At 61.0% G+C, this 10,866-nt stretch overlaps 4 protein-coding genes across 4 annotated transcripts; 2 read left to right on the top strand and 2 right to left on the bottom strand.

The window, feature by feature from the left end:
- The first annotated feature begins 300 nt into the window (after positions 1–300).
- Positions 301–2,489, top strand: B0H64DRAFT_222606 (glycoside hydrolase family 7 protein). Its single transcript, XM_062799586.1, has 2 exons — positions 301–1,121; positions 1,178–2,489. The coding sequence occupies exons 1-2, from the start codon at positions 713–715 to the stop codon at positions 2,344–2,346; spliced, it is 1,578 nt and encodes a 525-aa protein (XP_062655661.1). The 5' UTR covers positions 301–712; the 3' UTR covers positions 2,347–2,489.
- A 42-nt stretch (positions 2,490–2,531) lies between these two features.
- Positions 2,532–5,432, bottom strand: B0H64DRAFT_364827 (uncharacterized protein). The gene is made up of 5 exons (XM_062801852.1): positions 5,255–5,432; positions 4,565–5,190; positions 4,460–4,491; positions 2,795–4,399; positions 2,532–2,737 (listed from the first exon to the last, which is right to left on the bottom strand). The coding sequence occupies exons 1-5, from the start codon at positions 5,326–5,328 to the stop codon at positions 2,633–2,635; spliced, it is 2,442 nt and encodes an 813-aa protein (XP_062655660.1). The 5' UTR covers positions 5,329–5,432; the 3' UTR covers positions 2,532–2,632.
- Positions 5,433–5,548: 116 nt separating this feature from the next.
- On the top strand, positions 5,549–7,150 carry B0H64DRAFT_477334 (uncharacterized protein). Its single transcript, XM_062808196.1, has 2 exons — positions 5,549–6,796; positions 6,852–7,150. Exons 1-2 carry the CDS (start codon positions 5,799–5,801, stop codon positions 6,961–6,963), a joined length of 1,110 nt encoding a protein of 369 aa, XP_062655659.1. The 5' UTR covers positions 5,549–5,798; the 3' UTR covers positions 6,964–7,150.
- Positions 7,151–9,852, bottom strand: B0H64DRAFT_434965 (uncharacterized protein). Its single transcript, XM_062806114.1, has 2 exons — positions 7,767–9,852; positions 7,151–7,670 (listed from the first exon to the last, which is right to left on the bottom strand). The coding sequence occupies exons 1-2, from the start codon at positions 9,525–9,527 to the stop codon at positions 7,575–7,577; spliced, it is 1,857 nt and encodes a 618-aa protein (XP_062655658.1). The 5' UTR covers positions 9,528–9,852; the 3' UTR covers positions 7,151–7,574.
- Positions 9,853–10,866: the final 1,014 nt, after the last annotated feature.

Genomic DNA, 10,866 nt, shown 5'->3' with positions numbered 1-10,866 from the left:
GTGGCACCCCTGGCAACCTGGTTCACGGACCAAAACCCCTCCAATAGGCGGCAGTTGCCCCTGTTGACCCTCGGCAACCTTAATCCCTTCCATCACTCGGCTCCGCACCCTCCACGAGGCCCTCAGTCCGTGCCCGGGCTAGCCTCCGCTGTGGCAACCACCATGTGACATCGCTGTCCAGTCCACCGGCCGCTATCGACGGTTTGGGCCTGTGGCTGCACGCGCGGCTCCATCCGGCCCTCTCCTTCGCTCCACTCCTCGTCTGACCACAAGCGACATGGCTCACCAACCCTCGCCTTGGACTGCCCCGAAAGTGCCAGCTGCGTTGCTGCCGGTCCCTTTCCTGCTGGTCCTCACGGCGCCCCCAGCGCCGAGATGACTTCGTCCGCTCGTCCCTCTCGGCTCGTGTGCGGCTGAGCACAAAGGTGCTCCAGCGTCGACGGGCCGTGGGCCGTCTCCTCGACGCGAGACCTGCTCGTCTCTTTGGTGGCGATGGCGACCGGGGGCCAAGTGCTGCGTGGGCGGTGTTCCCGGCAAGCCGGAAGGGGCTGGCTGGCTGCATAGAGTTTGGCGATGGGATGAGGAAAGGAGCATGGCCATCCGGGGTGCTTGGAACGGTCCTGACGACCGTCTATATAACTTGACGTTCCCAGCATCCACCAGGCTATTCTGATCTCGCAACCCCCATCGTCCATCACGCAAACACTCCACCATGTATGCCAAGTTCGCGACCCTCGCCGCCCTCGTGGCAACCGCCTCTGCTCAGTCCGTCTGCTCCCTGACGGCTGAGTCGCACCCTTCCATTCGGTGGTCCAAGTGCACGTCTGGCGGCAGCTGCACCAACGTCCAGGGTTCCATCACCATCGACTCCAACTGGCGGTGGACTCACCGGACCTCGGCGGCGACCAACTGCTATGATGGCAACACCTGGGATACTTCGTACTGCAGCGATGGTCCTGATTGCGCCTCCAAGTGCTGCATTGACGGTGCCGAGTACTCCAACACCTACGGCATTACCACCAGCGGTGACTCTCTGAACCTGAAGTTCGTCACCAAGGGCCAGCACTCCACCAACGTTGGCTCCCGTACCTACCTGATGGAGAACGAGACCAAGTACCAAAGTGAGTCCTCGCACTCGGCCAATTAATAGCGTATTAGCTGCTAACCGGACGGTCAGTGTTCGAGCTCCTCGGCAACGAGTTCACCTTCGACGTCGACGTCTCCAACATCGGCTGCGGCCTGAACGGCGCCCTGTACTTCGTGTCCATGGACGCCGATGGCGGTCTTTCCAAGTACTCGGGCAACAAGGCTGGTGCCAAGTACGGCACCGGCTACTGCGATGCCCAGTGCCCCCGTGACCTCAAGTTCATCAACGGCGAGGCCAACGTGGAGGGCTGGTCCGGCTCGACCAACGACCCCAACGCCGGCGCTGGCAAGTACGGCAGCTGCTGCTCTGAGATGGACATCTGGGAGGCCAACAACATGGCCACTGCCTTTACCCCCCACCCTTGCACTGAGATCGGCCAGTCGCGCTGCGAGGGAGAGAGCTGCGGTGGCACCTACAGCACCGACCGCTACGCCGGTGTGTGCGACCCCGACGGATGCGACTTCAACGCCTACCGCCAGGGCAACAAGACCTTCTACGGTAAGGGCATGACCGTCGACACCACCAAGAAGGTGACGGTCGTCACCCAGTTCTACAAGAACTCAGCGGGCGAGCTCTCGGAGATCAAGCGTTTCTACGCACAGAACGGTGTCGTCATCCCCAACTCGGAGTCCACCATCGCCGGCAACCCTGGCAACTCCATCACCCAGGACTGGTGCGACGCCCAGAAGATCGCCTTCGGCGACGTGGGTGACTTCAACGCCAAGGGCGGCATGGTCCAGATGGGCAAGGCCCTCGAGGGCCCCATGGTGCTCGTCATGTCCATCTGGGACGACCACGCCGTCAACATGCTCTGGCTCGACTCGACCTGGCCCATTGACGGCGCCGGCAAGCCGGGTGCGGAGCGCGGTGCCTGCGCCACCACCTCGGGTGTCCCCGCCGAGGTCGAGGCTCAGGTCCCCAACTCCAACGTCATGTTCTCCAACATCAAGTTCGGCCCCATCGGCTCCACCGTTGCCGGCCTCCCCGGCGGTGGCGGCAGCCCCGACCCCGGCAACGGCGGCTCCAGCACCAGCGCCAGTGTCCCCTCGGCCACCTCGTCGACCCCTACCGGCCCTACTGGCGGCGCGACGTCCCCCCACTACGGACAGTGCGGTGGTAACGGCTACACCGGCCCTACTCAGTGCGCTGCCCCGTACACCTGCAAGAGGCAGAACGAGTGGTACTCCCAGTGCCTCTAAACGACTCGCATTCCGCCCGTGATGATGACCCGGGGGCCCGGAAGGCGCCTGATGAAGATGAAGGGGGACTAATGAACGCGCCGTGTGTATCGGCATCCTTCAGCTGTACATAGTTTGTTCCTGCTGCATCGTGGAGCTTTTCTTCTTCGCTTCATAGTATATACATTGTTGCATTCATGGTCTTTACGGTGGCAGTACATTCGTATGTGATCGGTCTTGGTGTCTGACTGCAATTACCCCTATCCTTTTGAATCATCACGATCCCAACGGGTTGAGACGTCTCACCTCACTCCAAGTCAAGGAAATGAGGGGGGAAGGTTGCCTCTCCATCCCAGGCCGCCACATCCGCAGGTTCCATATCCGGGTTCTGAAAGTACTGATCCAAAAGGTTCTACAGCCGGTCATTAGCACACGTCTCGCCCATTTCCCCAAGCCAAAGGAAACTCACCCAATCCGGCGCTGTCGCGCCATCAATGACATCAGACATGAAATGCGCGTACGGCAAGCCAGCGTCGGCGGGGGACGGCGCCGCCTCGTCAACCACCACCGGGGACGGCTGTGCGCCGTGCTGTCCCAGCAGCGCCTCAGCATTCCTCTTCTCCGACACCTTCCGCAGCATCAGGTCCAGCGCGAACGTCGCCGTGTGCGCCTCGGGCGACAGCGCACTCGTCTCGGCCCACACGCCCCGGGACGTCTGCAGCGCGCGGTACGTCCTCTCAGCCAAGCCCCCATCGTCGCCATCATCACCATCATCATCATAACCACCACCACCACCACCACCACCCTGCCGCCGACGATGACGACGACGACGATCACGACCCTCCACCCTCCCCAACCGCACCGACAGATCCAAGCACAGCACCATGGCCGCCAACAAGAAATCATGCGCCATCAGCGACAACAACATCCACCGATCCCGATACAGCCTCCCACCGACCCGCGACGCCTGCGCTAAGTCGGCCTGCCGCGCGAGCATCTCCAGCGCGGCTTCGACGCACGCCCGCCGCGACCTTTCCGCCCCCGCCCCCATCCCCATCCCTGTACCTGTACCCGAGGCCCCCCCTCCTCCCCCTCCTCCTTCCGGTCGTCCAGTGGTGTCGGCGTCGGTAGTATTGTGGTAGCGCACGAACCGCCGGTGCAGCACGACCAGGCTCTTGAGGTGCAGCAGCTCGACGCTGGCGCGCTCGACGATGCGCGCCGCCGTGTCGAGGACGCCGCAGCGGGCGGCGTCGCGCCGCTGGAGGAGGGGGGGCACGCGGGCGTAGACGTCGCGCGCTTCGAGGTCTAGGGCGATGGTGTGCTTGTGGGTGTCTGTGGGGTCGTGGGTTGTGGTTGTGAGGGGTGGGGTTGTGGTTGTGAGGGGTGGGGTTGGGGTGATGGTGGTTGTGGTGGTGGTGGGGGTGGTGCTGCTGCTGGGGAGGCGTTGGGTGTGCGCGACGATGCGCTTGAAGGTGCGCATCACGCTCGACTTGGCGATGATGTACAGTACCGGGGTGTCGGTGGTGAGGGGCCGCGGTGGGGGGAGGGTGGGCATGGTTGGGTCGAGGTCGGAGTACTCGAGGTTGAGCGGGGGTTGGGCGTCGCAGTGCTCGGTGGGGATCATGCTCGGGAAGCCCATCTGGAAGGAGAGTAGGGCGTCGACTTGGAAGATGTTCACCCACACGCGCCGCCGCATCTCGGCTTGGAAGGGGCTGATGCTGGCTGTCTTGCTCGGGTCGCGGTGGTAGCCCATCCGGATGGCTAGGCGGATGACGGTGCCTGCTTCGAACCAGAGGTGCACGCTGGCGCGGCTCGACCGCCCCTCGCTCAGGAAACGGCTCTGCAGGTGGAGGATGAAGGCTTCGAGTGCGTAGGCGTTGGCAGTGGCGAACCCGCCGAGGATCAGGCATTCTGCGGCTCGCTCTTGGAGTGTTTTCACGGGGGGTAAGGATTCGTGGTCGGGTTCGTGAAGCCTGGCCAGCCGGAGGAGTATGGTTGCCATACTGAGAAGGGAAAAGAGGAGGGCGATCCAGAGGACCGGGGCTTTGGTTGGTGCTTCCCAGAACGTTTCATACTATGACTTGCGTTAGCCATACCAACTCGGCCGTGTTCGGGAGACACACATGGTATGTACTTCTTTCTGGAACTCGAGTGGATGGACAATGCCTTGGATAACGTCCTGGGTGAGCCCCGCAGCCTATCATAGGGGTTGTCTATGGGTTTGTGGGGATGCACTCACCTAGAACGAGATATCTGGAGTTGAAGTAGTGTGAGAGCAATCGATCACATGTCGGCCGAGGCGGCAACGAGGTGAGGATATCGTCGAGATTTGAACTGGCGTTCAAGCCCAAGACGGAGCTGACTTCGGGGATTCCGGGTTCCCAACCGGCCCCGCTCCCCGTTGGCATCTCTTGCTGCAGAAAGTTCCCTTCCGGCGAGAGGTGCTCGCGGACTTCCCTAATATCCTCCAAGATGGACAGCCAATGATTTGAGTCGACGTAGTTGACAGGGCCATCGTAGGTCTGCCGTATGCGGGGCGCTTCCGTGTCCAGTCCCTTCTGGTCTTGGTTTTGGTTAAACTGGCTGTCGATATTCGGACTTGCTCCGGTTTGGAGACCGGGGCCCTCGTTTGGCATGGCGGCGGCCGCATCGCTGCTCCCATCGGTGCGGCTTCGCTGTTGGACGACAAGATCCCGAGATGCAAAGGAGGAAACTAAAGCCTCTAGATTTCTCAGACGGTCCGTGAGATTGGTCTTCTTGGAAGAACTGGCTTCACTGCGCCGAACGTTCGCTGCATAGTGGCACGACGATGGCTGGTTGCGTTTTATGCAGCTATCGCAAGGAGTCGCACGGTTGCACTTTGACCTGGATATTGTATTAGTGAGCTAGCCATGGGTAAAACCACTCTTTGGTGACTCGTGAGACTCACTTGCGAGTGCGGCATGGTTCACAAGATAACGGTGGCCTGTTTCGTTTCTCTACTCTCCTGGAGACAGCATCCATGGCCGGGAATGGAAGGTTGAGAAGTGGATAGCCTGTTTTATTTTTGATCTGTACACGGCAAGGGGATGACCGCACGGGGTTTATGTGATCAAGTGTTGTGAGTGAAGGATGGTGGTCATCATGGCCGGATGAGGAGCGGAGCGGAGATATTATCCCCGCCCCGGCGCCATTATCCCCGGACACGGTTGACACGCAGAGTGGGGCCGTCAGCTTGCCTTCTCCCGGCTCCGAGTGACTTACACGAACAGGACATAATAAATCCGGCGGGTTCTTGATCGAATAAGGAAACAAGTAGCGGATTTGTTATTCTATATAATGGCGTTACCAGCTCCCGGGTTGGATTCCCGCTTGCTTTCTTTCCATCATCAACTGAACCATCTCAATATCTGCCTACTCCTCTAATCTACTACTCGATACCTACTACACACCAACTCACCACCAACACAAGCACCACCTAAACCACCACCACCATGCCCGTCCTCTCATCCCTCTACGGAACCAGCTCCGTCATCCTCTCCAACCTCTTCATCAAGCTCCCCGCCCCCCAAGCCCACCCGGACCTCCCCAACCAAACCATCATCGTAACCGGCTCCAACACAGGCCTCGGCCTCGAAACCAGCCGCCACCTCCTCCGCCTCGGCCTCGGCAAGCTGATCATGGCGGTGCGCAACCCCGCCAAGGGCCGCGCCGCGCGCGACGCCCTCCTCGCCAGCACGGGCCGCGCGCCCTCCAGCATCGACATCTGGCCGCTCGACATGGCCGACCCGGCCTCCGTCCGCGCCTTCGCCGAGCGCGCCGCCGCCCAGCTCCCGCGCCTCGACGGCGTGCTGGCCAACGCGGGCCTCATGACCGAGCACTTCACTCTCACCGGCGGCGGCCACGGCCACGGCCACGAAACGACGCTGGCCGTCAACGTGCTCGGGCCCTTCCTGCTGTGCCTGCTGCTGCTACCGGCGATGCGCGCGAGCGGGCGCGCGACCGGCCGGCCGTGCCGCTTTGTGGTGCCCAACAGCGCGCTGCACTACCTGGCGCCGCTGGGGGAGCTGGAGGCGGCAGCGGCGGCGGCGGCGGCGGCGGCTGGGGGGGATGGTGAGGGCGTGCTCGCGCGGCTGGATGATCCCGCGCGCGCGGATATGGCCGGGCGGTATGCGGTTAGCAAGCTGCTGGTGGTGTGGGGGGTGCGGGAGCTGGCGGCGCGGTTGGGGTCCGGGTCCGGGTCCGGGGCCGGACTGGGGGCGGCGGCGGCGGCGGCGGCGCCGGGTGAGGAGGTGGGGGTGATTGTTAATACGCCGAATCCGAGTTATTGCGTCTCCGGGCTGGTGAGGGAGAAGGAGGGGAGTCTGGGGTTGCGGGCGATGGAGAAGCTTCTGGCGCGCACGACGGAGGAGGGTAGTCGCACGTTGTATCATGGTTTGTTTGCGGGAGAGGAGAGTCATGGGCAGTATTTGACGAACTGCCATGTTCAGACGTGAGTTTCGGTGGTCGGTCGGTCTTGGTGTGTCAGAGCTAACATCTTCGAGCAGGCCGGCGTGTCATGTTACCAACGAGTGGGGACAGCGGATGCAGAAGAAGTTCTTTGATGAACTCCTGGCCGCTCTGGAAGAGATCCAACCTGGGGTGTCGAAAAATATTTGAGCAGGAGTGGTTGATCAAGAAACAGAGAGGTGGAAGTGGAGGGCAGCTTGGCTTGTTGTTTCGATTGCGGTTTTGGGAGTTGGTGCTTTTGTGTGTAATAACATGTTTGGATTTAATGAGGTTAAACCTTTGTTTCGTCGTCTCTGGAGAAGTCAGTGTGAACGGCGAATCGAGAATAAACTGCGGGGAAAACGTGCTGAGAAAAAAGGGCCGTTATTCTTGCGACTACAGTTCATATACAGCCCATCAACCATCAACTGCTTCTGCAACAGGGAAATGCACAACCAACACCCCGTTACCGCCAACAAGAACGTACTGTGCTCACATAGAATTACACGATGCGGGAACACTTGCTGAGACCCTAACACGGACAATAACAAGAGGACCCCTTCTCGCACCCATTCCCTTTTCCCACGCCGACAAGTCCCGTCCTGTCCTGTCCTGTCCCGTCCTCAATATAACCACTCCGCTAAACAAAACACGCCCCACCATCACCGCTTAAATGACGGCTCGCGCACCGACCGGCGAGACTTGCGGGGCGTGGTCGTGCCCGTGCCCGCGCCCGCCACCCCGTCATCCGTCGAGTCCTGCCGGGAGCCCTTGCCATCCCCCTAGAACGGCCGGGCATCGCTGGCGTGGAGCATCTTGGTCCAACGGGGTAGCTTGCGGTCGCGCTCGTACATGAAGCCGCAGTTGTTGCAGAGGGACTGCGGGCGCTCGTTAGCAACCGCCCCGCTCATTGGGGGGAAGGGGGGAAATAAATGATTAAAAGAAAATAAAACAAGGGAAAGGAAGCGGCTTACTCTCGGCCCAAACGGCCCGTCCCTCACCGCCCACACACCGGTACCCCACACCCGACAATGAGCGCACCGCCAGCTCAGCCTCTCCGTCTCGGTCAGCGTGCCACCACCGCCATAACCCTCCCCGGCGGCGGGGGTTCCGCGTCCCCCCGGCGTGCCCGACCTCCCCGCGGCCGGCGGCGGCGGCGAGAGGCTCCTGAACCGCTTCTTCTTCTTCTTGCTGCGCTCGCCGCGGCCCATGCGCTCCTCCTCCTGCTCGATGAGGCCCGAGAAGGCGAAGCCGGCGGGCATGCCGCCGGCCATGCCCGTGTTGCTGCTGAAGCGGGCCGTCTCCCGGCGGAGGCGGCGGATCTGGCGCTCGCGGTCGCCCTCGCGCTTCTCGATCTCCTCCTTGCTCAGCACCTCCAGCTTGGGCTCCCACTCGTCGGCGAGGTGCTCCGGGTCGTAGCGCCAGCCGGCGCCCTCGCCGCCCGCCGTCGCCGCCGCGTCGTTGGGGAACTCGTTGGCGCCCGACCCGGCCGGCAGGGTGCCGCCCGCGGCGGCGGTCGCGGCGGCGGCGGCCGACGCGCCCCACCCGGCGACCAGCCCGCCCGACTCGCAGGCTTCCTTCTTGAGCTTGAGCACGGCCTCGTAGATGGCGTGCGTCATGGCGGGGATCCACTCCCCGTGCAGGCCCAGGTCGGCGCACGTCTGCTTGGCGAAGATCTCGGCCGTGCCCGGCGGGTGCAGGAGCGACCACTCGAACTTGTCCGTGTAGACCTGCGACGAGAGGTTGATGTTAAGGCTGATGATGCAGCGGTACGTGTCGTCGGGGCTGCCGTCGTCCTCGGTCGTGTCCGGGGGGATGGGGGTTGCCGCGGCTGTCACTTCGCCCTGGGCGGTTTGGATGACGGCCGGTGTGGTTGGCCTGCCTCCAAGTCTGGACGGCGTCGAGGCAAAGCCGAGGTTGCTGCCCATCGGGGTGTCGGCGCGGCTGAGGGCCGGGTTGGGCGCTGGCGTAGAGGAATCGAGCCGGCTGGGTGCTTTCGGAGGTTCGGGCGCATTCGTGCGGGTAGTGTGGGAGTGAAAGAGGGGGTGGAGCGCGACACCGGCATACTCTTCTAGTTGGGTGCGTATTTGTTTGCTAATCTCGTTGATGGTGGCCGTGCGGTTGGGCAGGTCGAGGTCCTGGACGAGTTGCGTCGCAAACATGTCCGTGGTGATAAGGCTCTCGTGTAGGTTCCACAGGAAGGTATCCCGTAGCCGATATGGTACTGTCGTTTCCTGTGGCTTGTAGAACGGATGGGTTGGATCCACTGGCCCGGGTGTGGGGAGGGCGGGCTGTGGCGTGAAGGCGGGAATGTCGAGGTCGATCCGGATCGGGATCAGGGTGAGCGGCAGGCAAGCCTGGACGTAGTTTTGGGCATCGGACCTGTTTGGGCGCACCTTTCCCATCCAGTCGCGGTAGATCCCCTGCAACTCGACGGGTTCCGTGGTGTCCTTGCCGACCTTCTCGCTGGGGTCGATCTTGGCTGTGCTGTCGTCGCGGCGCAGGCTGCGCAATCCCGTAGGACGCCGCCTACTGTCGTCGTCATCATCATCGTAGTCGTCGTACCCGTCTTCGGCATAATTTATGATGGTCGTCCCCCGCTTGGTGGTGCGAGAGAGGGGGTTCGCGGGGGCGGCGCCGGGGAGGACAGGCTGTAGGAGGGCATTGTTGTAGGTGCGCAATCGCGGCGCGTAGGACGAGAAGATCGCCTGCTGCGATTCAGATCGTACCGCCATGATTGAATCGAAAACAACGTTGGCGCCGTCGCGCTATTTCATATCGGTCGGCCACTTGCGCGCCGAGTCGAAATGGGGGTTGTGGGCGCGCAAAAAGTATCGAGCAGCGGTGGTGCAAACTTGATGTGTCAGCAATTGACAGTTGCAGCAATTCGGCCGAATAATTGGATTGTAATCGAGTCAGGGTGGGCGCGAAAGCGGGGGGTTGGGGCGGATCGTGTTTGCGGATGGAAACGCAAAGGCGCGATGCGATCTCTTGTGAGCTGCTGTGAGGCAGGAGCACTTTCCTCCCTCGAGACAAAACGCGACGCATCTGAAATGTGGGTCGAGAGCAAGAATGAGGTTAGCGCCAAATAGGGATCCACAGAGCCACAGGGTGCGGAAGAATTCATCTCTTTGAGCGTGACTGTGGCCCGTGCGTGAACCTTCTCTTGACTTCATCTGTCCTTCACGCTAGTCAAGTGTTTAGTCTAAAGGCTTTGAGAGCCATTATTATCTTTTTTATTTAATATTTGACATCTCTATGGACACCTGAATACCATTCCCATGTTCCTTCCCGTGGCAGACACTCTAGAGCCGAACACCCGCCCCCCAGGTTGACCATTACATGACCCCAGGGGGCCAGTAGCTTCCCAGTGATCATCCTATCCGAGTCGTGATCTGTTGGGTTTTCGGTAGGAAGTGCTTATTATTCTGTATAGCAGTATGTTACGGCAGATAACAGCTTGCTCATTGAACAGTAGAGAGCATTTAGCACGGGCATGCGAGTCAGTCGAAAGTCACACACAACGCAGGGCAGGCAAGTCTTTGTTCGATGGGATGTTTCCCGGCCTTGTGAAGCCATGTACGGGTAATACCCTGTTTGCTTTTCACGATTGTGCTTCTCAAACTACCTCGAGGTTGTGGAAACTCCTACAAGTCCTTAGGCTGACATGAAGGATGCTGGGGAGACAAATGACCAAATAGATTGCGCACTGAGGCTCTTAGGCTACCACCCATTCTTTTCCTTGACCGTTCTCCAGTGCTGTGATGCATGGGCCTCCTGTGATATGTGCCGGGGATTAACGAACAATTCCTGGCGACCAGTCTAACCCGCCAACACTCTTACACCCCTTGGCCGGGCTCGCTTTGTTGACCCTGCCTCCAACCGTTTCCTTACTTTTCATCTCACTGTTATTCCCACACAACAGATGGCTTTTAAGCAGAGGCCTCTTTAAGCAAGCCCTAGAGTTAATCTTGGAATTCCCCAAGCCACTTTCTGGCTGCCTACGAACTGGGGAAGAAATCGCTTTCGCAGTTCTTCCTTTCCTTCCCTTCTCCTTTTCCACTTCACCCACAA

This window comes from Chaetomium fimeti (assembly GCF_033439085.1).
Source record: "Chaetomium fimeti strain CBS 168.71 chromosome Unknown B0H64scaffold_7, whole genome shotgun sequence".
Lineage (NCBI taxonomy): Eukaryota > Fungi > Ascomycota > Sordariomycetes > Sordariales > Chaetomiaceae > Chaetomium > Chaetomium fimeti.
This window is presented reverse-complemented; position numbering and strand designations above follow the sequence as displayed.

Bases quoted from the DNA above. Each gene is read 5' to 3' on its own strand.
- B0H64DRAFT_222606 (XM_062799586.1), top strand. From the start codon at position 713: ATGTATGCCAAGTTCGCGACCCTCGCCGCCCTCGTGGCAACCGCCTCT. The intron at 1,122-1,177 runs GTGAGTCCTCGC...CCGGACGGTCAG, and splicing joins GAACGAGACCAAGTACCAAA to TGTTCGAGCTCCTCGGCAAC.
- B0H64DRAFT_434965 (XM_062806114.1), bottom strand. From the start codon at position 9,527: ATGGCGGTACGATCTGAATCGCAGCAGGCGATCTTCTCGTCCTACGCG. The intron at 7,671-7,766 runs GTAAGCCGCTTC...GAGCGCCCGCAG, and splicing joins ACGGGCCGTTTGGGCCGAGA to TCCCTCTGCAACAACTGCGG.
- B0H64DRAFT_364827 (XM_062801852.1), bottom strand. From the start codon at position 5,328: ATGGATGCTGTCTCCAGGAGAGTAGAGAAACGAAACAGGCCACCGTTA. The intron at 5,191-5,254 runs GTGAGTCTCACG...TACAATATCCAG, and splicing joins GAACCATGCCGCACTCGCAA to GTCAAAGTGCAACCGTGCGA. The intron at 4,492-4,564 runs GTGAGTGCATCC...ACGTTATCCAAG, and splicing joins CTCCAGATATCTCGTTCTAG to GCATTGTCCATCCACTCGAG.
- B0H64DRAFT_477334 (XM_062808196.1), top strand. From the start codon at position 5,799: ATGCCCGTCCTCTCATCCCTCTACGGAACCAGCTCCGTCATCCTCTCC. The intron at 6,797-6,851 runs GTGAGTTTCGGT...ATCTTCGAGCAG, and splicing joins ACGAACTGCCATGTTCAGAC to GCCGGCGTGTCATGTTACCA.